Raw genomic sequence first — 24957 nt, forward strand, 5'->3', positions numbered from 1 at the left:
GGGCTGGTGCGCGCGCGCGCGCGTCCCGCGGGCCATTCAAAGCTCCCAACGGTCGACGGAGGGGGAGGGGTGGAGCCGGCGGCGCGGGGGGGGGGGAAGACGGTGACAGGAAGGTGGCGGCGGCGGCGGCAGCGGGGAGAGTGGGCTTGGCTGGGGCGGGGGGGAAAGGAGGAAGCGGAGGCCCGGGGAAGCGGTGGGAGGAGCAGCCGCGGGCCGCCGGCAATAAATAGCCGGGTAGCGGCGGGGAGAAGGGGCTTCCGAGGCATTGGGTGGCGCCGCTACCCCCGGTTCTGCGTACCCCGGGGCTCGTTCCTCGGTGCTGACCTGCTGCCCGCCCCAGTCTTCTTCCCAGCTCGCCGTGGGTACGGCTCGGCAGCCGGGCCTGCAGCCTCCTGAATAGCAAATACTCCCTGCGTGCCGTTAGGGACTTTTTGCTGCACCTGATCCTGGTTCCCTTTTAAGTGCATGCATAATACTCATTATTGCTTCTACCTCAGGATGAATGCGTTCCTAGTTGTAATGGAGGTGTGTCATGCTCCTAAAATTGTATTTATCTTTTTGCTTTTTTTTGCAGCATGTTGGTAATCATAATATCATCCTGCTGTTGAAAAAGTCTCCTGGATTGTTTCCAACAGCAATGGTTGAGTTTCCATCTATTAGGAGAAATTCTAACTAGTGTCTCTAAGCGTGTGACCTTTTTAAATTTTATTGATTCTCGTCCCACTGCTACTATCAAGATCATCCTATTCTTCTTTATCATCACTTACGATATTTGTGAAACTTCTGGGGATTAGGAACTTTGCATTTAATACTTTATTAGCACTTGCTAACACATGTATTTTTTTCTCAGAGGAAACATTAGGCTATAAAGCAGCAGGACAGAGTGAGGAGAGAGGGGTAAAGATGAAGAGGCAGAAAGAGGAAGAGAAGCAGTTTCCAGTATTTATAGTGTCACTGGTCCAAATAGCCTTTGGACATCCAGAAGGCCAAAGCGGCGCTGCAGCTTAGGCAGAGCTGTCTCACGTGCTGGGCCAGAAGCCGTTCTCTGAGCTCACAGCTTGAGAATAATTGTATTCTTAGTCTCTGCCTTTGCCACTGTGGAGCATATGCCGTAGGGAAATTGGAAAACCTGTCACTTGAACCATTTAAAACAGACCGGAAAACTAGACAAGGGGGTATAAAACCCAAGCCTTTTCTGGCCTTTAGACTGCCCTAGGCGTGGTATGAGTTTATGGGTTTTATGTAACAATGCACTCCTTAGAGAGAAAATTTAAAACAAATCAGTCATTCCTGATGTTTATGTTGAAGCCAAGGTATTGAGAAAAACTTCAAGATGGTGTCTTTTTTCCCTGGTAAACACATGATCTGTTGTGTGGACCTATACAATGGCATTTACGATTTAAAAAAAATGAACATGACCCAAACACCTTTTTACTGAGGTTACACAGGATGTGATTTCACATCATGTATGAGTCTTACCTGGAGAGCTGTGGTGTAGACTTTTTTTCAGCTGTTAAATGAATTTGTAGGTATAATGAGGAAATCTATGGGCTGTTCCCAGCCTTTCTCCACTTTTGTCTGTGCTTGTGATATGACTTGCAGAAGAAAGGTATTTTATTTATAGCAGAGGTAATTGTTACATATACATCTGTTGTCAGGATTTTTTATTATTTGAAGTCACTGTTGTTTCAGTCATGAAAAATATGAAGCTGTAGCTTTTGTGGAGTGATAATGGACTGATAGTAGACTTAATACTTTATAATTTTGGATAAATTGTATGCATTGCAGTTTCAGATACAAGATAGTTCCCTCTGTTAGGAACTTGCTCCTGTTACCTTCTTTGTCACCAGCAGAGGTCTAGCTAACATACCAATTTCAAAACTGGAACAGGGTAAATGTCTTCTGCTGACAGCATGCCAACAGGATGTTTTAATGACTGGTTATGTCTGTAAGTTCCTCTAGATGTGATTTCCCTGCCACACCTGGACAGTGGAATGGATGTGATTGAATTAGAAACTGGAAGTTCAGAAACACTTGGAGATTCAGTAATGAATGGTGATGAGCTATCAGCAGATGGCTGTATCAGAATCACAAAAGCTAAGAGCTGTGTGTTATGTTGAGCCTGTTCCATTGGGGCATGTAAGAAGTTCATTGAAGACAATATGATTTTTCATATACATACAACTAAGCGTGCTGAACCATACCAGTGTCAACCTCTAGTGAATCAATACATAGTCTCAAATTCTCAGACATAATTAGCAGCCAAATATCTCAGGTTTTATGTACAACACGTCTTAAGAAAAACAGCACTTAGCCTCTATAGCAATGCCAGTGAGGCATGGGCTATGCTGAATAGGAGGACTTTATTACATGCTGTTAAACGTAACATTTAATATATGTTGGAGAAATGAAAGGCACAAAAGAATAAAAGGTGATGCTGTAGATTAAAAAAGAAATTAGCTATTGTGCAGGATCATAAAGCTTACTGTAAAACACATTTGTTCGCCACGAAGTGTTTTGAGGACAAAAATGGAAAAGCCTTTCTAATACATTTCACCATTATCTCCTACGTCCTTTTGTTAAATCAACCTAGAAAATAACAGGAAGCGATTAAATAATGCTAAAATAACATTTGAGGTGATTACCCAGCAGACATCCTCTTGCCCTTTAATCAGCTCTATGTACTTTGACGAGCAGTTCAAGAAAGTGGTGGGCTATCAGCAGGAAGATCTCTTACACTTTTGTTATGTGGAACCTCAATTTATTGCACAGGTTTTAGAATCTAGAGAAGTCTTTTATATAGATTGCAGGTTTGCTCATGTTTCATTTAACTTAAATACAGCTGTCTAAATGTGGAACTGAAATTGTGAGCTAGCTTTTATGATGGTCTTTGGAGAAACTGTTTCATTCCAGAGCAATTTGGTACCATGAAACAAACTGCTTTTAAATGTAAAACAAAGCTAAAATAAAAATGCTATTTCATTTGAGCTCCAATAGCAATAGATAGTACAAAGCTATTTATGCTTTGCTTGATACATTACATACCTTGCATTGTGCGTGTAGCTATATCTTACTGCCTAGCTCTACTCTTTGGCAAATAGTTGTAAGTTAAAGAAGATATTTTAGTCTTTGCTATTTTGAGACAAAACCCCAAATGCTTTCACTTTGGACTGGCATTGTTTGTTTGTAAAAGTGTGTTTTGTGATGGTGAGATATAAACTGTTTTATCTATGCCTTTAGGTGCAACATGGATAATACAACTTCATCAGGGCAATTCTACTGTCAAGTCACAGTAAGTTTGAAGAGTTCTTAAGGTGAGGCAGTTTCTGCCAGGGAGAGAGGAATTCTCTATGTTCCTTATTAGCGCCTGCTAATGGTTGCTTTCTTATATTGGCTAAAATTTAGTGGCCATCTCACTATTGCCTTTTGGCACCAATATATTGATTTTGTGCAGCACCTTACAGAATATACAGCACAAAAAAAGATGCGGGCTTAGAATATATAGGGCTGGAATGAAGTGTGTGTGTGGAAGAGGAGGGGCCTAAGTAAATTATGTATTAGCTTGATCCTGGCTGCTACCTCAAGAAAGGGCAAGTTGAGGACTGGTCTGATCTGTTGCCATCGGAAAGTTGTTCTGCAGTCCAGTATGCACCTCTTCCATGATGTGCTTGTATGCCAGAAGCTCTATCAGATGAAGCAATACATGGATGGATGCTCCTGTTGTCTCTAAGTGGGTTCAGTTTCTTGCAATCTGCAACCTTCTGTTTTCTTAATAGTATTTTAATTGAACAACTCAAGATGGGGAGCTGGAAAGGATCATGAGCAAGGATGATGAGAGAGATACTAATTTTATTTTGTTGTAAATAAGTTGAATTTTACTTAGTACTCACACAAACGAGTGCTATAGTTGGGCCCAATTTGCTTTTTGTTTAGTCAATATTTGCCACAGAATATGCCTATATTTAAGGGTAGGATGAGATGACTACTCTTGATTGCTGGCACACCACTGATTAAATGGGTGTGCTGCCTACCTGCATGTCAGTCAATACCAATGAGCGAGGGCTGGGGGAGTAGATTTTAGTTACTAGCCCACGCAACACTTCTTCTGACATTCCTTATAGCACCTGCCATAGGGATCAAGCTTAGTATATGTATTGGATAAAAATACAAATAATGTTTTAGTACTGGTTTAGACAGAGTAGATCAACCCCCAAACCTAGTAATTGCAGGTTAGATTTAGAATTGCCTTTATTTGCTCTCATCTATAGGCATTTTGTCCAGTTTTACTTTGCCTGCAGACTTCTATCAGGTGTCACTTGTTCAGATTTCAACAACTGCAGTTTCCTTTCTGACATCACCTTAGTGCTATTTTTTTGGCAGGGCTATGTGGGCTGAGCCCAGAACTGCAACTGCAGGCAAACTTTTTTTTTATGACCCAGCCATTCAGGCTGGAGCAGCATGCCTGCTAGGAGTCTGGGAGAGAGGTTTTTGTGAGAAGTTACATTGAGCACATGTGAACATTCATTTTTAACATGGCCAAAAATGGAGAAGTCTTAATAGGGGTGGCAAATGAGCTTCTCTTTTCACAGGAATGGTAAAAGGTACAAAGACCGGTTTACTGACCGTTTCCACACATCCTGGTTCCTGAAACTTTTTTTTTTTAATAAAAAGTCTGCCAGTTTGCATATCTGTCTGTTTTGTTGCAATGGGAGAAGTTCCTTTCCGTCTTTTTGTAAAAAAAGAAACATGGACAAGACAAATACTGTCCCTAGCATTTTTTCCTGGAAACTGTAGAATCACTGTGGCTAAAATTAAGGGGGGGAAAAAAAATGAACTGGTAATAGTCAATACAGAAGGTGGAAACTGCAGCCTGCTTTGAAAAATCTGACAGTATTAGAAGCAAGGCAAAAGACAGGGTCTTAAGATCAGCACTTCTCACTGTACGTGTTACTAATCTTTGGCAAGGTAACAGATATCTACAGTGAGAAAATCAGAAACGATCACCTCAAAAGAGTAAACACTTGGATCCTCACTGCAGTTCTTTTCATATATATATATATATATATATATGGGGCCGGGTACAAGATTTTTCACGCTCATTCTAGAAAACAATACTTTTTCTTTCTTGGTAGGTTTTTTCCACAACATTAATGGCATCTTCCACTCCACTAATAATGCATGTATGAATCACTGTACTTTTTTTTTAATAGCAGAGTCATCTGTGCAGAACTGAATCACAGGTGAAGCAGGAAGCCAGAATTCTTGCTCTTCTCTACTTACTACAATTATTGCTGATTTTAAAGGTGGTAAGCAAATAAAAAGGAGATAAAATTTCCTGTCCAACAGACAGAATTGTACTGGAACTCAAGCCTGATATATTTCCTCTTGTGCTGGGGAGTGAAACTCATTCAAAGTAACTGGTGTCAAATAATCCAACTGTACTGTATCACTGAAGCTTAGAAATAACTTTTGGTGGAAAGAACAGTAACGATTGGCAAAACTAAGCTATCATCTATGCAATGAAGCAACCATGATATCTTTAAACTTATAATACAGATCCCACTCTGTATATCAAACGCTGGAAACAACATACTCTGATAGCTTAAAAGAGATCTAACATTGATGAAAGATACTCTTAATTTTAAAAATTTAAGAGAAATCTTGCCTCGTGCCTTCACCCTTTCCAACTCCCAACGCTGGCATAAATGGCAACTTTCCTAATTCTTAAGTGGTACAGCTACAATGTGCTATCACACCTCACCTTATGTATAGCAACAAATTTTATATGTGGCAACAAAGACTGTGTGAGCATACCTGAGAAAAAGTGAATTGGGCTAACTTGGCATTGAGGCTGATACACATGCATAAAAGCCAGTTCTTGCAGCGTCAATGACTGCAAGCTATCATTTCGCTCTAGTTCCACTGCCCTCATCCCACTGGGTATTTGTGTAAAGAGAAAGGTGGAAGCACAGAAATTCATTTGTGAAGCTCATTAGCAGCACACACGGCACAGCGCTGGCTGTCACCCTTACTGGCACTCTGTCTAGGTTGAACTCTGGCACTGTCACCTCAACATCTTTATCCCTGCAAGGAAATATATTCATTTTGTCTCTATAGTCAGATGTAGATGTTTCCCTAGGGGTACTGACTGGATTTGGAAAACAATAGCAAAGCTTTCCATGATTTTTACAATAGCTTATGCCAATATAACAGAATTTTAGAAGCACAATACTAGTTTTGATTTTCAGAGTATTATTTATTACTGTTTCAGTTGTACAATTTCGACAGTAGGGAACAATACATAATGTACAGTACATGGCTTGCGTTGTTCCCAGGTTTTAAAGTCACGTGTCAAGGTTCAGGCTGCAGAATAGAGTTCACCATTCCTAAAACGAAAGCAGGCACATACAGTACTATCTTGCCGCAGTATTAGCGTGATCTTGTTTGGCAAATAGAACATTAGGAGCACCACCTGCCATTAGGATACTGCATGTACCAAATGATTACTGACAATGGATCCTTAACGTTCTGCCCCTATAGCATTTGTTCCCATCAAAGTGACATCACTAGAAAAACAGTGTTAAGCAGTTCACTCCTTGGTTTTAAAAGTTACTGAAAGAGTGTAGCTAGAGAAACACTTCACAAAATGAAACTACAAATCTGATACACATTTTGCATAGTTAAATTTATGTCAGGATAAACTTGGGTCTCTGGAATTTATTTTTTTCTTCCAGCCTTTGAACTTTTGCTTTGAGCTGAACAGTTATTCAGAACACACTTTCATTCAGTGTTCAGACCACCCGGGCACTCCAGATACCTTTCCATTTCTTTGGTTACTTTCTTTTGCTTAACATCTCTCAACATTTTTTTATTCCTCCTACAGCAATACACTGTTCCAGACATGCACTTCCTCCCCTTTGACTACTCCTATTTATTTTCTTCAGCCTTTTCCTCCTCTTCAGTCACTTCCGCTCTCTTCTGTTACTCTTCTCAACCTCTCTGGGCTCTTTCTCATCTTCAACCATTCTGATTTTCTCTTGATAAAGAGAAAATGCCAGTGTCTTCTCCTTGTTGCATCCAGTTGCTATTGCTATTTGCAATAACACTTCTAAGTCCTTTAAAAGCATTCACCTCTAAGGGCCTCATTCTTTCCATATTTACACATGGATGTAACCCAAATAATTCCAACGGTTTTACAGGCAAAGTGACACATGAAAATCCAACCCACTGCCTTGAATCATGGCTGGAAAGAACAGAGAGCTAATAGAGGGAAACAGAATGAAAAATTAAAATCTCAATGTAATAGTACACATTCCCTCTCTTGAACTTGCTTTTTTTTCCCCCTCTTGGTATGGAGCTAAACATCTTTACAGTCTGTCAACTTGCTGTCACACTTTTCTGTAACAATAACTTTAAACAAATTTGATCACATTTGCTTCTTTAATCTGTTGGTATAGGTTGTTATAAATTCCCACTGTTCTCTGCTGAATTCTTTTTAACTAGTGCCTAGCATCAGGAAAAATCTGCCTCCTACCTGTTAACAACAAAATGGGAGAGGGGAAAAAAAAATTCATATGTGTCCCATGTAAGGCAGAAGCTGCTGAGATAAGCACGCTTTAAAAAATATTATATGGCAGCCTGGATAACTGATTGCTTATAGCATGAGCAGTTTTGCCAGCAAGTTTTGCACACCTACAGGGTACAAAATGAAAGCTCTTCTTTTTTCACAGTCTCTTAGACTTTTTATTTTAAGTCAAAAGTCAGTTGTATTTCTGATTGTCTGCAAATTATTTTTTTGCTTGTAATTGTAACTTTCATCTCTCTTCTGTTAGAGGTTTGGGTTTGCTTGGTTTTCGTTGGGGTTTTTTGGTGAACGTTGAACAAAACAAGCCCAGTGTTCGGTAGCAAAGGGAGCCAAGGCATGTTTTGCTCATTTGCCCCAGTCCTAGCATTGGCAACAGGTAGTAACATTACTACAAACAGACAGAGACCTTCTGTTTTCACACAGCTCTGCCCGAGCACAGTATACCATTCAGATTTTAAGTCTGCACACAAACTGATTACTTGTACACATTAAGAACCACTTTGAAGTATTTAACTGCACATATTTTTTAATATGGCCTTAGGCTTATTTTTCTGCAAGTCAAAACATTTAAAAGCAAAATACTTCATTGAAAACACTATACATTTTGAGATAAGCTAGTGCTCATGAAAAGTGGTAGGTTAATAACTTTGGAAAGTGCAGTCCTCCACATAGCCAAAGAACACAGACAGCAACAGCACAGGCATCTCTGATCTCCCTGCAGCAGCTGAGGTGCCAAGGAGGGAAGGGTGATTAGCCCTTAGTTTGATTCTCTGCTGACATATACCAGGATACCAGTTCTGGAGCTGATGGGTGCAATCGGAGCACCTCTCGGTCACAGCATGACTGCTAACACTAACTCAACCTGACATACTGTACAAAACAGCTACAACTTTATTTCTCCCCTTCTTAGTCAACTTTGAATCATCATTCCTGAGGTAGACGACCAGATATTCCAACACACTTTCCCTGCACCTTTCAGTATCATATATTTCAAGTAAAAAATACCTATTTTCAAACACTGTAGCTAGCGATTTCGCTTTTGCCTACAGTGTCATCCATACTTTATCATGTCTGGAATGAGTTCTTTTGTATTACTTTTGATGCTTTACATTTTCAAAGCACATCCAAAAATCAGCTAAATGAGGATTCCATTAAACCCTACAATTTAATCATAGCATATGATTATATATAATGTATATATATTATATCTGTTTAGTTTTATGGCCAAGTTACAAGCCCCTGAGAACAGAGTTTATGCAGAAACACTGGCACCAATAACACTAGTGGATGCAGCTTTATTTAGATGTAATTAGCATAGAAAGCACCTGAAATTATATTTCCTATTTATAATAGATTAACTCTTTGGGTATTTTCATAACTACATTAAGAATACATTTGTTAATCTTAACATCTGTTGTGGAAAGATTAGATTTACACACAAATACATGAAGACTTGATGCTGAAAGAGCAAGAAGGGAAGGGAAGAAAAGAAGGTGCCTGATCCTATGCCCTTATATACATGGGTAATGCCTTTAAATCAACTCCTACAAGTGTGGGTCCCACATCTGAATAAAAGTTACAGGTTCAGGTCCATAATGCTTTATGCATATATGATTTTGACAAACTACTATTTAAACTATTTTTACAAATACATTCTACAGTTACTGTGTCTACAGGCTCAGGCATCCAGCCCTGAGAGAAACGTGAATTCTGTCCCCTGCATTTTGTAAAATCTACCAGATGGGGCACATGTCTACAAGTAGCTGCTTTTACAGCTCTGCAGTGAAATGCACCCAGCACAGGATACGATCCCTTAAGCGCCCCAATCCGCGTTAGGCCCCATCATAAACAGTTGCTGTTTCACTGATGATAAGACTTGGACAAGTGAGTCTTGGTGAAACAGTAACAGCTTGCTTAAAATGCAAAACAAGCCAAAAACCAGTTCAAACTAGATTCCAATTTGTCAGCCAACTTGTGTTTTTTTATCTACCTGCAGATGTTGCTGTCCAAAAAAGGAAGAGACTTCAGTTCAAGATAAGTATATTACATCATCTGCAAAACTGAAACTGTACATTTTTCAGAGTACAGGAGTTTCTTATATTGGCTACATTCTTCATTGAAGTTGTTCTAACACTGTGAATACAATCTTGGTTTGCAACGTATTTTAGAAGACAAACTAAACATGTTTGCAGTACTTTGACAGGAAAACGGAATTCTTTCCAAATTGAAAGAATATGAATTTTGATAAGTTAATAATGGCAAAACCTTTGTAGGTAAAAAGTGCAAATTTGTGTATATTACCTCCAAGCATTTTACACTGCTACCTACAGTGAATTTCAAAGCATCCTTCATTTTGATGTGATTTACCAGTTGAATAGTACATTTTGACCAAGAGTCATAAAGTATATTTGACTGCTGCCTCCTGACTGTACAGATGCAAAGAACACCTTAAAAGGGAGAAAAAAAAAAAAAAGATATGCTACTGTCAGTTTACATTTGGGAGAATATTTTTACCCATACAGGATGCCACAGCCCCAAATACAAGGATATATATCTCACAATTCAATTTTAATCCCATGAGTAACTTTTTAAAGTGAAACTGTGCTTGTGGTACAACAGGAATATATTTTGTTGTATATTTCCTATTCAGAAAGACACGAGAGAACATTTTAAAATAATTAATCTAAGCAGTTTTGGGGTCCCAGTTTTCTAAATACATCAGTGGGACTAAGCAGGTTTCATGGAACATTTATCAAGAACTGCTATATGCAAGAAATCATACTTTATTATCCATACCCTAGTGCCTGCAATATCTGAAATATTAGAGCGTGTTTTTTTCTCCCTGCTGGCTGCTCTGAATTGCCTATAATTTCAGCAGCCCAGGAGAGGCAGTCCTGTAGTTGGGCATTATCAGGGCTGGCTCACTAGCCGTCCCCACTGCACCTGCTGTGCTGGAGTTGGGCCAGTTAGCAATGTCTCTATTTGTTATCAGCTCTGATAGCAGTTAAGGCTGGCTGGAACAGGAGTTGTAACAGAGCTGGCTAAACTATGGTGGTGTGAAAATGAGGAATATCCACAGTGAATGCTTTCTGGGGTCAGTGCCTATATTTGTTTTGAGTGGGGAAGTTATACTAAGGTGAGAAATAACCAATGTAAAAATAAAGTTACAAAAATTAAATAGTCTTAGCGTCATAGTCAACTATTACCCATTTTTTGCTAAATCACCACACTGTAATCATCTCTGTACCTTGTCATTTCTTTCACATAGAAATTTTAGCTTCTGTGCTTTCTTGTGCATAAATACTCCTTCCAGATTTCCCGTTTCCACAGAGCGTAGTTCGATCGCCTTCTCTCCCCAGCCCATGACCTGATTAGACTGAAGGTAAGCTAAAAGAAAAAAAGAAAACAAAATAAAAAAAGATTTGATACTGTCTAACAGCTGAAAGACTGATTCTTGCCTCAATTATGTCAATACAGATCTGAAGCATTTCTCTTTGATAAAATGCAAATAATTCAGAATATATTGTTAAGTTTAAACAAAAAGCCTTGGGAACAGTAACTCAATTTCAGTTTCTCCTTTCAGACTCATTTTGGACTCTAGACATAAATCTTAAGTTTGCTACTACTGTATATTTTAAAATCACAAGAGGTTGAAGGAAACCTCTGAAAGGCATCTTGTTTAACCCCTGCCCCCAAAGCAGAGCCAAATTAGACAAGGTTACTGGGGACCTCGTCCAGACATGTTTTGATGGATATTTCACAACTGCTCTGAGCCCCTGCTGCAATGCATCACTACTTTCATGTTTAAAAATTTCTTCCTGATACCTAATTGGAATTTCTCTTGGTGCAACTTGTGCCCATTTTGCCTCTCATCCTTTCACTGTACATGTCCAAAAAAAAGTCTTGACTCTGTCTTCTCTTTACCCTCCCATTAGGAAGTTGGGTTTCTATTTACTACAAAGTTCAGCTTAGTCTGAAACCTAAATACTTTTGAATCTGAGACTATGGCATGTTTACTTTGGCGTCCATAGCTATAGTATTCCCATCACTGGTTATGTGCACCATCTCCAAAAACAAGATATTCCAGCACTGTGGAAGCTTACTATGTTACTCCCTTTAAATCTAGCAATTAGATGAGAAATCGGAATAGTGATGAAGGAGTTACCACCACAGATTTCAAATTAGGCACAGTTTCAATGATTAGTGCATGTATGGGCTTCCAAGATAAAAACACATTAGTTATGCTTTATTGATAGTCAATGCTCAGAAATTGTTCTTATGCTCAAATATGAACTATTATTTCATTAGTCAAAGAATTCTGGTGCTCTGAAATGATCTAGAGGGAATATGTGCATTTGACTGGTTTTTAGCTTCAGTGGACAGTGCTTCCCTCCCCTACACTATTAGTGTGAGCAGTGTCGTTAAAACTTTCTGTGTTTAGATTTTTTGTCTAAAAATTAAACTTTCAGTACACACTGATATAGGAAGCAACAGCCTGCGATCCTACTTTAGAAGGACAGCAGAAAATAAAGGCAATATGCAGTTTTTTGATTTACTATTAACTTGGAACCCTTGCTTTATAATTCTTGTCAGAACAAGTATATGAAAATTATACATCCTTGGAAACGTGCGGTTTGGCTACGGTGTTTTGATTTTAGTTCCCTTAAATCCTACAAATTTCCCCTGAATCTGTTTAGTATAATTTCCTCTCAGTTATTCATTGTGCACACTGAGCTGAGAGCAAGAAAAGTGTTTCCCAGTATCCCAGTCATGTGAAAAAAGGAAGAAACCATCCTGTTTGAAAAGCAAAACAGCAGTGAGCAATGAGCACAAGTGGGAGAAGAGAAGGGGGGGGAAGGGTATTTTCTAATAACCAAACACCTGAAATCAATACATTTTAAAATCTTTTCTTTGGCCTTCAGTTCCTATGCCGTACAACAGGGCACGACTGCTGTAGGCTGCGAGGAAGACTGTCGTGAACGTTTCTGAACTACTGCAGCAGTAGCATGATGAGCACCAGGGCAGCACCCATGCAGTGTGCAGTTGGTATTTAAAAGGTTGGCCCAGACCACACATAAAGTGAAGAAGATATAAATGATACATACTCAGATATTTGCTATTTTTTGTAACAACTGACACCACATTAACCTTTTCAAACTTCGCTTTGGAACAGAGACAGAGGCACACTATGGTTCTGGCGGGGGGTGAGACAGCGAGGCAGGTGCGTATATATAACTAGCATGAAAGCATTCTATGGCAGTGCTACTTAATATAGGTCATATAGGTCCAGCAACAAAGACCTAATCCACTTACAAGTTTCCTTATCTTTTCCAGTACATGAAATCTGCACTCAAGTTGTCTAGAGACAACTGAGGTCTAGAGAACAAGTCTTAAGAAGAGCAGCTGAGGGCACTGGGGTTGTTTAACCTGGAGAAAAGGAGGCTGAGGGGAGACCTTATTGCTCTCTGCAGCTACCTGAAAGGAGGTTGTAGCCAGGTGGGTGTTGGTGTCTTCTCCGAAGTGACAAGTGACAGAACAAGAGGAAATGGCCTCAAGTTGTGCCAGGGGAGGTTTAGATTGGAAATCAGGAAAAATTTCTTCACCGAAAGGGTTGTCAAGCATTGGAACAGGCTGCCCAGGGAAGTGGTGGAGTCCATCCCTGGAGGGATTTAAAAGACTTGTAGATGTGGTGCTTAGGGACATGGTTTAACGGTGGACTTGGCAGTGCTAGGGTTAATGGCTGGACTTGATGATTGTAAAGGTGTTTTCTAATCTAAATAATTCTGTGATTCTAATATGCTATGTCAGTACCAGCTGTATCTATGCCTTTGGCAGATTTCAAATTGATAGCATCCTTGCAGGTCTCAGTAAGAGCTTAATTAGGATCTGTTGCAACCTTTAGGTTGTCTGGGATAGAAAGCCCTGGATGACTGCAGCACTACTGCTATTGTTTCTAAGAGACCCGATCTCCAAGCACTATTACAATAGGAACACAATAAAATAGATATACCAAGTTCGGCCACTGATGCTCTGCTGCCAGGGCCAATATACTGAACTTGTCAACTGACAATGGCAAATTTCGGTTGAAGTACAAATAGCACAAAAACTCATTCTTGTAGCAGAACCAAAAAGTTCTTTCTCAAATTGTATCTGTGGAATAACATGCCAACAAAAAGGCGCCATTGTACCATTTGTGGGGTTGTCCAGTTCTAAGGATTTATCTATACATGGAAATTAGTTTGGGGGATAGCAGGCTGTGCATTCAAAGGTCAGCACCAAGTCTTGATAATCTTCCCATGTGGGAACACTTAAAAGTGTTTCATGTGAAATGAATTGAGAGCAGATTAGATACCTAAAATAAAGTTGTCTTATTCTGGAACAAAATGCCATGAGCAACTTCAGAATAGTTATTCTGAGTCCACTTTCCACCTCAACAAGCTTTAGATAAAAATATCCTATGCTTCCAGCTGGCAGCATATAAGGGTGTTTATATTACACACAATGCAAGATTGTACTGATTTCTAGCAACCCCAGACTTAGCCACTCTGGTCCTTTGGACAGTAACTCAGCAGAAGTGGCACATACTGACTCAGACTGACGTGCTGATATTGCGTAACATACTGGAACAAAGTTATTCAGAGTTACCTGAAGCTCCCCTGCTTCACCCACATTACCGCATATCTTAAAAGACCTACAGTTATGCATGAGCTGTGGTTCTTCTTACACCATTTACACCAGCATTACTCCCTAGACATCAAAGAATATATGCCATAAAGTTAATATAGCAAAGTGAGCTCAAAGTCAGTTTCTTAACATCGTGAAAGCATTAGCAACGCTCTAAACTTGGGGCGAGACTGGGTATTTCCTGTTTACATTGTGTATTAACATTGAGTAGAGCCCCCATTCAGGGAAGTGACTGCTTCAAGGGTTGAGGGAGGCAGGAAACGTGAAAGAAATTACTGATCCGTATTGGATCCATTAACTGCTAAGAAGTGTCACTGACATGAGCTAACGATCTCAGTCTCACACCAGCAGCATACTCACAGCCTGAATGGGACAAGTGCACTTGGTACCACAGAACCCAGGTACCGCTACAATCTTACTTCCCTTCTTAACCCTTTTTTTTAAACACTTTCCCTTCAAAAATCCCTTTTCTGATCTCATGTACTGAATTTGTCTTAGTTCCCTAAGCAGCTATTCCCAACTGACCTCTGCATGAGAGCAGAATCAGGCCAGCATTTAGCAAAAAAAAAAAAAAAAAAAAAAATCTTAAAATTGGGCTTTTCTGATTAGCGTTGCAGAAATAGGGCAGGAAGGGACCTTAATGCACCTTCTCTTCCATCCATATCTCCATGCCACATCAGTATCACTTCTGACAGTTGTTTGTCTAACCTGACTTTAAAAGACCTCTAGTGATGGAGACTCCAAAAATTCCCCAAGGCAACTGATTCCAGATAAGCCAAGAAGTTTGAAATGAACAAACTGAACATGAATTTAAAAAGTCTGACCCACTTTTGCATGCCCGAGTCATGATATCAAACTCCATTTCACAGGGTAAAAGAGAGCGTTCATTGCTTTACTGAAATTCAGTGGAAAAAAGCTACTGAAGCTTTTGTATACGTGTTTAAGAGAATTGCTTCAGGCAAGCACGCAGCTGGGCATAAACATTAGAAGGAGAATATCCAGTGATGACTTTGCCAACAGTAAAAGATACCAGCTGTTAGAGACCATACAGATCTTAAAACTGAGTATGCTTCTACAGAACCCTTCCTTGGCCCTTCAGTCAAACCCAGGATGAAATCACGACTTTTATTGGTTCCCCACTCTATTGGGGGAAGCACACTTTTTTATTTTTAGACAAATGGGAGGGAGACATACATGTTGAGGATTGGGAGTGGAAATAACCCACAGAAATACCAACAGTGTCCTGTGATGTAACAAAGCTTGTTCCCACCAAAACCCAGCCTCGAGCTCTCCAGTGATGCTGCTGATCACTGATTAGGGACTGATTAGCCACTTCCATGTACTTCTGTCTGTTGCTCCTGCTTTAAAACTTACTGCCCCCAAAGTTAAGCAATTTTGGGTAGGAAAACTGAGGAAGGAGTCAGTAACTTCTCTTGTGCAATTCTGTTAATTAGTTTTACTGCTATTATTTATGTTACCTGGATAGAAGTGGGTATTTTTCTTCCTCCAGTCACAGCTGTGGAGAACTTACTAAATGAGAGAGGCTAGACAGTCAAAATCAAGAAGGAAAAAAACCCCTAAGGCTGAATAAAGTCACAAATGGGCAAACTAGGAAGGCGGCCACGGAAGGCAAGTGTTTTTCTGCGGTATATTTGTTAGATTGCACTGGACAAAGGGCTAACACACCCAGTTCCCTAACCACCCCAAGCAAGCCAGGAATACATTTATGACTAAATCTTTTTTCTCAACATGTATGTTTCTATGCATCTCCATTCCAAAGCTTCTTTGCTTCCAGTTGTTGCTGACTCCTTTGTAATTATTCCAGTAGAACTGATAACCCAACCCAGAAATGTATCTGGGGTGACAGTTTGCTTGTTTGAATGCTTTTTGCTGTTTCCTGGGGAAAAAGTGTGCAGGAGATAAGAATTGTTCAGATACGAGCAGGCATTTTCCGTGCATCGGCTGGACAGCAACTGTTTCAAGAACTGGTGAATATGTTGATGGAGCACTGAGGCAGTAATTCAACCACCCTTTGGTACTGCTGTCTGTTTCTCTATATAACATCCTTTTTGCTTCTAATATGTACACGGCAAAGGAAATAAGGACTTTTATTGGTTCCCCACTCTGGGAATATCCAGTTTTGTGTCAGCCCTCTAAAACTCACACAAAAGGGCAACAGTGGTCCCAAATCTTATTAACTTGATGTTTCTTAAACCCCTTTAAAATCATGTTTTATAGAAAGAAAACATTATAGCTATATTATATGTGTATTTAGCCCCACATATGTGAAATATCTTTCAGATTAAACATAGATAGAGTACTTCTACAATTTTAATTTCCCATGGGATTTGAGTTTCCTCTCTCCAATTTCTTATTAACAGATCGGTCACAGAGGTCCCAACTTAAAGACTATAAGAGTTAGCTATATTTAGATTCCCTGCCCTAAATCCATCAATTATAATACAAACTATTTTTTCTTTTTTTTTGTAGTCAAGATATTCTCACCAACTACAAAAGTTTTCTTTCAAATTTACTGTTTAAAGAACTCAAGAAATGAGCCAAGGATGACTAGAGAGCACCCTGAGGTTAACACAAGACCCTTCTATCTCTGAAAAACAGAATGAAAATTTTGAGATAAGCTCATACAGACTTTAGGAGGTTTGAAATGGGCCTGGAAATTCCAGGAAAACGGGATCTCTTACGAAACTTTCAAGTTCCCCCTAAGTTTGGCCATGCAAATAACACACTTATTCACACTTCTCTCATAATAGTTAATGTTTTTGTCTGGACCCAAGAATTTCAAAGGATCAAGAAAATTAATAGGAGCTAGTGGGAAACAATTATTAAAATAATAATAAACAGAGATCTTTGTTTAAAGTTTGAGTTGTGTGTTCAGTTATAGGTTGGGTTAATTTGTTTTTAGTGGAAATGTGATTCCAATCAGAAGTCAAATTCATCTTGTACCACATCCCCAAGATTGGCAATTTCTGTTCCAAAGAAATCCATTTCTGAGATACCAGAAGTGCTGCAGAAACGCAAGGGTTCTCAGTTAACATACTGGAAAATTTTCAAATGACAACTGAGAGGGGCTGTTTGGAGCCTGCCTCCCCTCAGCTGTGGAATCTGCAGACATATAAACAACAAAAGAGACAGATGGATGGAGACAGACACCTTTCCTTCCAGAGAAAACCTACAGTCTTGCTTTCTGAGCGCTGGGAGAAGTTCTACGAAAAGCTAGCTGTTTGCTCACCGCTCCTAACCTTACCGTGCAAAAGATTCTGTCTAACTCGCCCTCTGCTTCCTCAAGCAGGATGTTTCATTATACCTGCTCCTGGATGGGCACCCCCTTCCCATCTGGTGGACAGAAAATCTAGAGAAAATCTAAACTATTCACATAGACAAGACTCCGAACTTCTATCTGGTAAAATCCACCAGACAGAATGCCACCCTCAGAAGCATCTTCTCCATCCTCTTCCTATTTAACTGCCCTAAAATACTGTAACAAAAATGCCTAGGCAATTTTGTACTGATAGCTTTCCATGCATACGATTATCATAGTGGTGTGCTGAAGCACAGGAGAAATAGCTGCATGAGCATGTGGAAATGGCATTCCTTCTATTAAGATATAATCAATCTCAAGAAATTGAGAATATCATGCCTAGCCAGATGTATACCAAAGGATGTTTTAAATTAGAGCAATTAACTGGCACAAAAGATCACATATTCAGCAGGTCCAAAGTGGTGAAGCTTTACTCACTTCAATGCCAGCTGGGTATGCGCAAGGACATTTTTACTGAAGTTAAGGCAGTGTGATTTCCAGGCTGTGAGAATCTTTACAAACCTCTCTCATATCTGTGGGCCTGATGATTCAGTACTTTCAGCAACACGAGGAAGAAGGGCTTAAGCTCCCTCTGCTCCACTTCTGAGGCATTCCTGCAAACTCTATCTACATTAAGTGAAAAAGCTTCGAGAGCAGTCAGTGCCCAGTGACACAAACTGCAAATTTCCAAGTAGGAGTCATAGATCTATGCAACCCTTCTTGCAATATCTCCCTTTCTACAGCAGGATGTAAGAAAGTCCTTTGTTCCTCATTGATCCTCCACCTTTGAAACACACTATCTATCTAGTAACAGTGACTCTTTCGGACATAGCATATAGTAAGAATAATACAACTAGAAAAGCCTGTAATAGTTAAAAATAACATCCATGGCTTAAGAAGTATTAAACATGAGCTTAGGGTTAATCTCTGGCAGGACACTTATAAAAATGCGGCTGATTTTAAAATTGTTTCTTCCCAAGCCAGGAAAAAGGAGTTCTAACCAACGAAGTACATGTGGGAAAACAAAGGAGAATTTAAATACTAATGAAAATCACGTATCGTATATGTACATCAGAAAGTGGATAAGACATTACAGTTTGAAGAAAACGTTCATGTTAAGTAAGCTTGCTACTTTTAGTAAGGCCTAAGGAAGTATGTCCCATAACGACACGCTGCTTGAAAGCTTCTGTTTCCTTCGGATAGCGTTCGTCAGTGCAGCTTCCAATTACGTTCAATATTTCTCATTAGAACTCCTCTTACCCTGGCTGAGTAATTGCTTTTTTACTATTGATTATTTCTTATGGTGTTTCTACCTAATTCAGAGGGGATGTAAAATTTCAACATATCAAAACCCATTAGATATTCCTATAAAGAACAGAGAATTGACTTGATACACTTTAATTATGCCCTGCAGCTCTGAATATGGGCTGAAAATTTGAGACAGAGCTATTGAGTGAAGGGAGGGAACACGCTATAGTTAGCTTATAACCTTATACCTGTTTTTGGAAACTGAAGCAGTTCTGTTGCTGAATTTTATTGAAACAGTGAAGAAAAAAAAAAAGAGAAAGTTGTGTTGTAGCGATTTGTGTTCCAGAGGTGGGCTTCTCGCCCTCGGCACTATTGAAAACCTTCTACAAATGTCAAACCTGGCATTTACTCAGGGGTGTTATTCTACTGATTTTAATGGACTTTTCCTAAAACTACCCAGCTAGAAGTGAAAGGAGAAAGGTGAACATCCTCGATTTTTCACTGCAGCATCCAGTTTCTGCCAAGCTAATAATATGCTTTTGTACAATCTAAGTGTCTTGGGCTTTTTTGGTTTGTTGGTATGTTTGTTTTAAGATGCAGAAGAACAGGAGTGAGCCAGAAAAGAAATTAAAAACAACAAATAATAAAACTGCCTGTGCTGCTCTTGGTTTTCCCCACACTGTTAACTTGAAGCCCCTCTGGGGAAGGTGAAACAAACAGCTGTCCTGGCCACAATACAATCTCAGAATCTCCTCCTACAAAGCCTACTGCAAGCATGGAGAGATTGAGAATCTATTAGAAATACCCTGGGCTGGCAGCACTGTGAATTTAAAGGGACAAACTTCAGGGGCCATTTTGCCGCAGTTACAGATCTCTTCAGTAACTGACGTCTCCGTAGCTGTGAATTTTAAAATAAAGTGCTATGGGCTATGAACAATCAAAGTAGGAAACAAGGGCACCTTTTATTCACCTGTAATTCATGTCATTCTCTCTGAAAACCGGTGTTAAGCTGCACCCTCAGTGAAGTTTGGCCATATAGTCAAGGTATGATGCAATAAACAGCGTGACAAGAGTACAAACTCTGTGATGTTCCAAATGTGAAGACCCTACTGCAATCATTGGCTGTCTTAACACAAACATACATAAATCTGTTCACTTTTTACACATCCAGTTTGCTCAGAAGTTGCTTTATGTGCCATACAACCACTTTCATATGGATACAAACCTCATAAAGAAGTCAGGCTTCATGAAGCAGAATCTTCTATTTAATAAAGTGCTATTTTTCATACATACCTACAGAGGCTGGCATTTCTCCCCACTGTAAAACAGTCTCCTTTGTGAAATGCCCGTATATATCAATGTAGATGCCTTCATCTTCATAGGTGAGTAAAAGCTCCATTCCGCTGGTATTCGGGAGGATGATAATGGCATGTGGGCGAATTGTCCCCTGGATCTAGAATCATATTTTACTAAGATTTATATCAGAAAATGGTCTGCAATTTTAGTGACTACATCTAGCTAGCTTGGCAGAGCAATAAAAAGAACCAGCTCATGGCTCATGGAAAGTGAAAGAAATGCCTGTTTTCAGCAAGGCTGCATAGTTTGCTAGCTGGCCTCCGAAACAGGCTTTCTCCCCTCCTCCCCCCTTGGAATATGACAGTAGGTTTGCAAACAATTCAACGTTCCGTATTTCACTTTATATCTACCAGTATTAATTGGTTTCAAGAAGCCATGGAGCCACTGAGACACAATAATATTTACTTACTCACTCACAAAACACTTGCATTATATAAATAGAAGAAAGGTGAAAAAAATATGAATTCAGAATTATTTCAAAAGATGGAGGAAGGACAAAAGCTTCCACATTCCAGGAAATCAGTGCTTTCACTTTCCATGATATTTCCCTATCCCCACTCACAAGCTAAACCTGTGAATTTAACAATATTTACAGCAAGCTGAAAAGTTACCTGGACCTTTCAAATACAAGCCACTCAATCCTTCCCTTCCCACATCCTTCACTAAAACCAGTTGCCCATTGAAATGCTGTGCAGCATACATTTTCTGCATGCCCCAGGAACAGTGCGTTTCACTCACACGAATTATTTTAACAGCTGTTCAATGCACTAGAATCTCCCAGAAGCCAACATGTCCCAAGTGAAAAAAAAAAACCAAACCAAAACCCCTAAGTATATAACCATGAAGGTGGAGTTCTATGGAAGCGTTTTTGAAAGAAAAAGAGGACAGCCTTAAAACACAATAACAAAGCATTTCCTTGTTTAAAGCGCTACTCAAGACAAGATGTTAAATAGTAAATTAAACCACCACAATTAATATTTTTATAGGAAGCATATGACTGGAGTTTCTACACATTTTCACAAGCCAGCAACACACAGCTCTTTCTTTCTTCAAGCACATAAATATATGCACACCGTAAGGGCACAACGAACAGTAAAAGAAGCACTGAAGCTGTACTTGCCAAACTGAATACACTCAGGCCAATCACTTGACTCCGTGCCTCCGCAACAACTATCCGTAACACTAGAACGGGTATCCAGAGTCGCAGAGCAATTTTAATGCGTTGCCTTGGTACTCGCATGAGCGATCGAAGCAGGTAAGAGATGAAGAAAGAGGTGGGGAACCAGGAAAAGAGGCTACCAGAAAGCAAGAGTATCTACAGTCAGCCTGTTAAAAGTCTGGTCTGTTGCCACCACAAAGCTCCCCAAGAGAATTATCCAATTCTAGCAGATCCTCTTTAAAATAATAAAATACCGAAAAAGATAGAGCTCCTGTAGCAGCAGATTTATTTCAGGTCTAAGACTCTAAAGGGAAAAATATATTTTTAGTACATGCTAACTTTTGGTTGAAGAGTCAGTCTTAAAGGTGCCCCACATATTCAGGACAGTCACCTGGGAAATCTCTCTCATCAGGTACGTAATTATTTTTGCAGCCTGTTGAAAAACTAAAGCCTCTAAGAAGGTTCACTTCTTTCTTTGCCTTTTTTATCTTGGGCAATTATGCTAATGATCTTTTTGACAAGTCATTATTCACCTTGCTTAGCAACCAGCTTCCAAGGATGGCACCATGCTTGGATTTATAAATGGACGTGAATTTTTCATAGTTTCCTAATTAACAAATTGTAAGATTAAATAAACCCTCTAACAAAACAAATATTAAGTCCCTTAAAAAAAAACAACACCCAACACAGAAATAAACAGTACAAGCTTTTAGCAGGTGACTGAACAGTTTGTTCTGAACAGCTAGAAAAGTTAGTTTAATTAAGTTTATAAACTTAACAGCCATCCTCAAACGTTGCATCCATCAGAAACATAGGTCTGACAGAATTTGAAGGCTGTCGCTTGTCAGGACAGCAGAGTGATCGAGTGGCTTGCACGGGCAGCGTGGGTTTTCTTTTGGTTTGAAAATGTGGGGCTGAGAGTGGAGAGAAAGAAATTAAAAAATAAGAGTTCAAGGCACAGGCTGCAACATGCAGATCTAGGGTGAGATTTCTTCAGCCCTCCTGAGCGTAACCTTGGGACACATTGCCTGGGGATACTGGAGGCCATGGCACCGGGACGAGCTACCCCTCTGCCCCTCTGGAGCTCTGCTGACTTCAGGGAGGTTTTTGAGAGCGCACACAAGTTTCCTTGCCAGAAGCATCCCGTCAGACTGGAGCCGTGGGAACCTGCTAGTTCTCTGGACCTAAGCCCCCAAATTTCTCTGGCTTTTGGCTCTCAGAGCTTTGAAAAGAACTATCTAGAACATTTAAAAAATGAGCAAACAAACAAAAAAAAAAAGATTAAAACCCAAGCACAGACTTCATGTTGGACAGCCCTATGCCAGCCATTCACTTCTGCAGGGGAATTACTTTGCTGTTATCCGAGTTTCAGCCAGAATTTAGTGATCACCCGTCACCTCAATGAACAGATGCACAATTCAATATGTACACGTCAACCTGAAATCAACTTCTTCATGCCAACTGCTTGACAATCTAATGAGAAAATCCCGAGGAAAATGTAAACATTCTTTTGAATTTAAGGACTGATTTCACAGGCAACTGAATGGCAAGAAGATCAGCACATTTATTCAGTCTGGAAGTTGGCTTTCTGCAAAATCATGACTGAAAGGCAAATCACATTTTGCACACAGAGCCTGGATCTGTAATCGTGTGAAACAAATGCAACTTTGCTCCATGGTGAGGAAATTGGGATTATAGGTGCACATGTATACCTGGCTCCTCCAGCTACAGGTACTCATTGGTGCAAGGCTAACAGGCTTGAACGGATCAAGATTAAAATAGGTTGCAACAGTCTTTGTAATCCAGGCCAAATTTCAGCTCAAATCAGTGATAATTTAATTAGCTTGTTAGCAAGATTGAAAAGCACAGTGGCAGATTGTAGAAGTCATCTAAATTAATGTAGATATTATTGTGTCTTTGTTTAAGAAGTCCTAAATTTCCAGGATAAATCAATTAAAAATAGTACTGTCCATACAAAAGGCTTCCTAACATTAAACCATTAAAAATGATACTTTAAATGTGATAAAAGCCTTTTAACAGAACTTCAGTGTTATAAGCACGTGAAAAGTGGTTTTCTATTAGCTGGCATCCAATAACTATTCTCTTATCCTGTCTTTTGGAATACAGCAAAACTCTTAACCTGATCATCATCGATATACAGCCCAAAGAACTGAGGCATTTATGTAATTTTTTGGAGTGTCTTACGTGTGTTGGAAGGTACAGGTCATACACAGATCCAGAGTCCACATCAATAGCGTGAAAGCCTACTAGTGAGCCATATATGACTTTTAATCTTTGTCCATTTTCAATGGTCAGGTCAACCGACAGTGGTTTGTGATGAAGAGAGGTAAAGGACTGGAAAAAGAAAAATACGCTATGTAACACAATAAAGCTGTTGGTTTACAGATCTACATATATGATCTTAAGAATTTTCAAAACTCAAAAGTTAGATGGCTATTTTTGTTAAACAGCGTGTTACGTGTAAGGAGCCAAGTATATGCCATCCACTGAGCTGCAAGGAGAGCTGGATAGTTCACTTGTGTTTTGAAAAAAATTTAGATTCTAGAAACAGACTAGGCAAAAATTAGGCTGAGTACCGTTCATGTTCAATTTCCTCCTCTTTTGAGGGAAATCAGCATCAACTTTGTGAACTCAAATGTACATTTTGGCACAGCACTGAAACAAGTTATTCACATCTAACAGAATCACGACTGTGACAGTTTTATGCCTGCCATCTCCCATGTATGTCAAATGAGCTATGCTTTCTTTAAAAGAATACTCATTTTGTCTTTAACTGGAAATAAATGTTATACAAAGCAACAAAAAGCAAAAGTGAAGAGTAGATGAGAGACAGTGGTACATCTGAACCAAAGTGAAGTTTCACTTACCTTAAAAGCCATGAATTTGTGATAAGGCTTTGGAGCCCAAGCATAAACCTCCACTGAGTTTTTCAAAGCAATTACAAGGAATTTGATTCTCTCATATTTTACTGTAATACAAGAATAACAATTCCTTAGGTACCAGACAAACACTTAAATCAAAGACCATCTCATCACATGAAATAATTTCAATGGACTACTTGTAGAAGTAGACATTATCCAGCAAGGGAGACTAATGGATTCTGGACATCACTGTTTAATATCACCAGTGTCAAAACCTTGACTGACAACCTATAGTTCATTTACTCTCAGTAAGGCCAGATGACTGCTAACAACATTTATATATTGCTTTTCATACATCTATTAAAAAAAATAATCTTACTAGTCAGAAAAAAAGGTCTTGACCCTGCAGCTAAGCCAACCTACTTTATTTTTTAAGTGTGAACTTGCACCAACATTGCAGGTGGTGAATAAGCTACTTTTGGAGGAATGGTGGTTGTTGGCTGAACAATTCTGTACTGCTCTGCAGGATGAATTTTCATTTCACTGTTCATGTGTGGAGTTAAACCCCCATGTGCTAGTGTGGGCGAAGGAATCCCATGTTTCTGAGATGAGTAAGCATTTAAAAGATGAGCAATTTCTCTAAGTTGATGAAGGTCACGTTGAGCCCATCAAGAATAAATGAAGACTCATGCATTGAAAATTAAGGCTTCTTTGTACATCGTGT

At 39.5% G+C, this 24957-nt stretch overlaps 1 protein-coding gene across 2 annotated transcripts in view; it reads right to left on the minus strand.

Annotated features, from left to right (window-relative positions):
• Positions 1 to 6241: 6241 nt before the first annotated feature.
• Positions 6242 to 24957, minus strand: part of NRK (Nik related kinase) — a 110723-nt gene continuing 92007 nt past the window's right edge. The window contains exons 27-32 of one of the 2 annotated variants that reach the window (XR_008578938.1): positions 24240 to 24340; positions 23557 to 23706; positions 20130 to 20289; positions 10833 to 10972; positions 9887 to 10032; positions 6242 to 7260 (exon numbers count right to left, since the gene is read on the minus strand). Coding sequence is in view for 1 of the 2 variants with exons in the window: in XM_054839230.1 (XP_054695205.1) it covers positions 9949 to 10032; positions 10833 to 10972; positions 20130 to 20289; positions 23557 to 23706; positions 24240 to 24340 (635 nt within the window). In the remaining variant the exon portion in view is untranslated. Of the gene's footprint in view, positions 10033 to 10832; positions 10973 to 20129; positions 20290 to 23556; positions 23707 to 24239; positions 24341 to 24957 lie in introns of both variants that reach the window. The other variant, XM_054839230.1, reaches the window with a different exon arrangement.

The sequence above is a fragment of the Grus americana genome, chromosome 12 (genome assembly GCF_028858705.1).
Source record: "Grus americana isolate bGruAme1 chromosome 12, bGruAme1.mat, whole genome shotgun sequence".
In the NCBI taxonomy this organism is placed as follows: Eukaryota; Metazoa; Chordata; class Aves; order Gruiformes; family Gruidae; genus Grus; species Grus americana.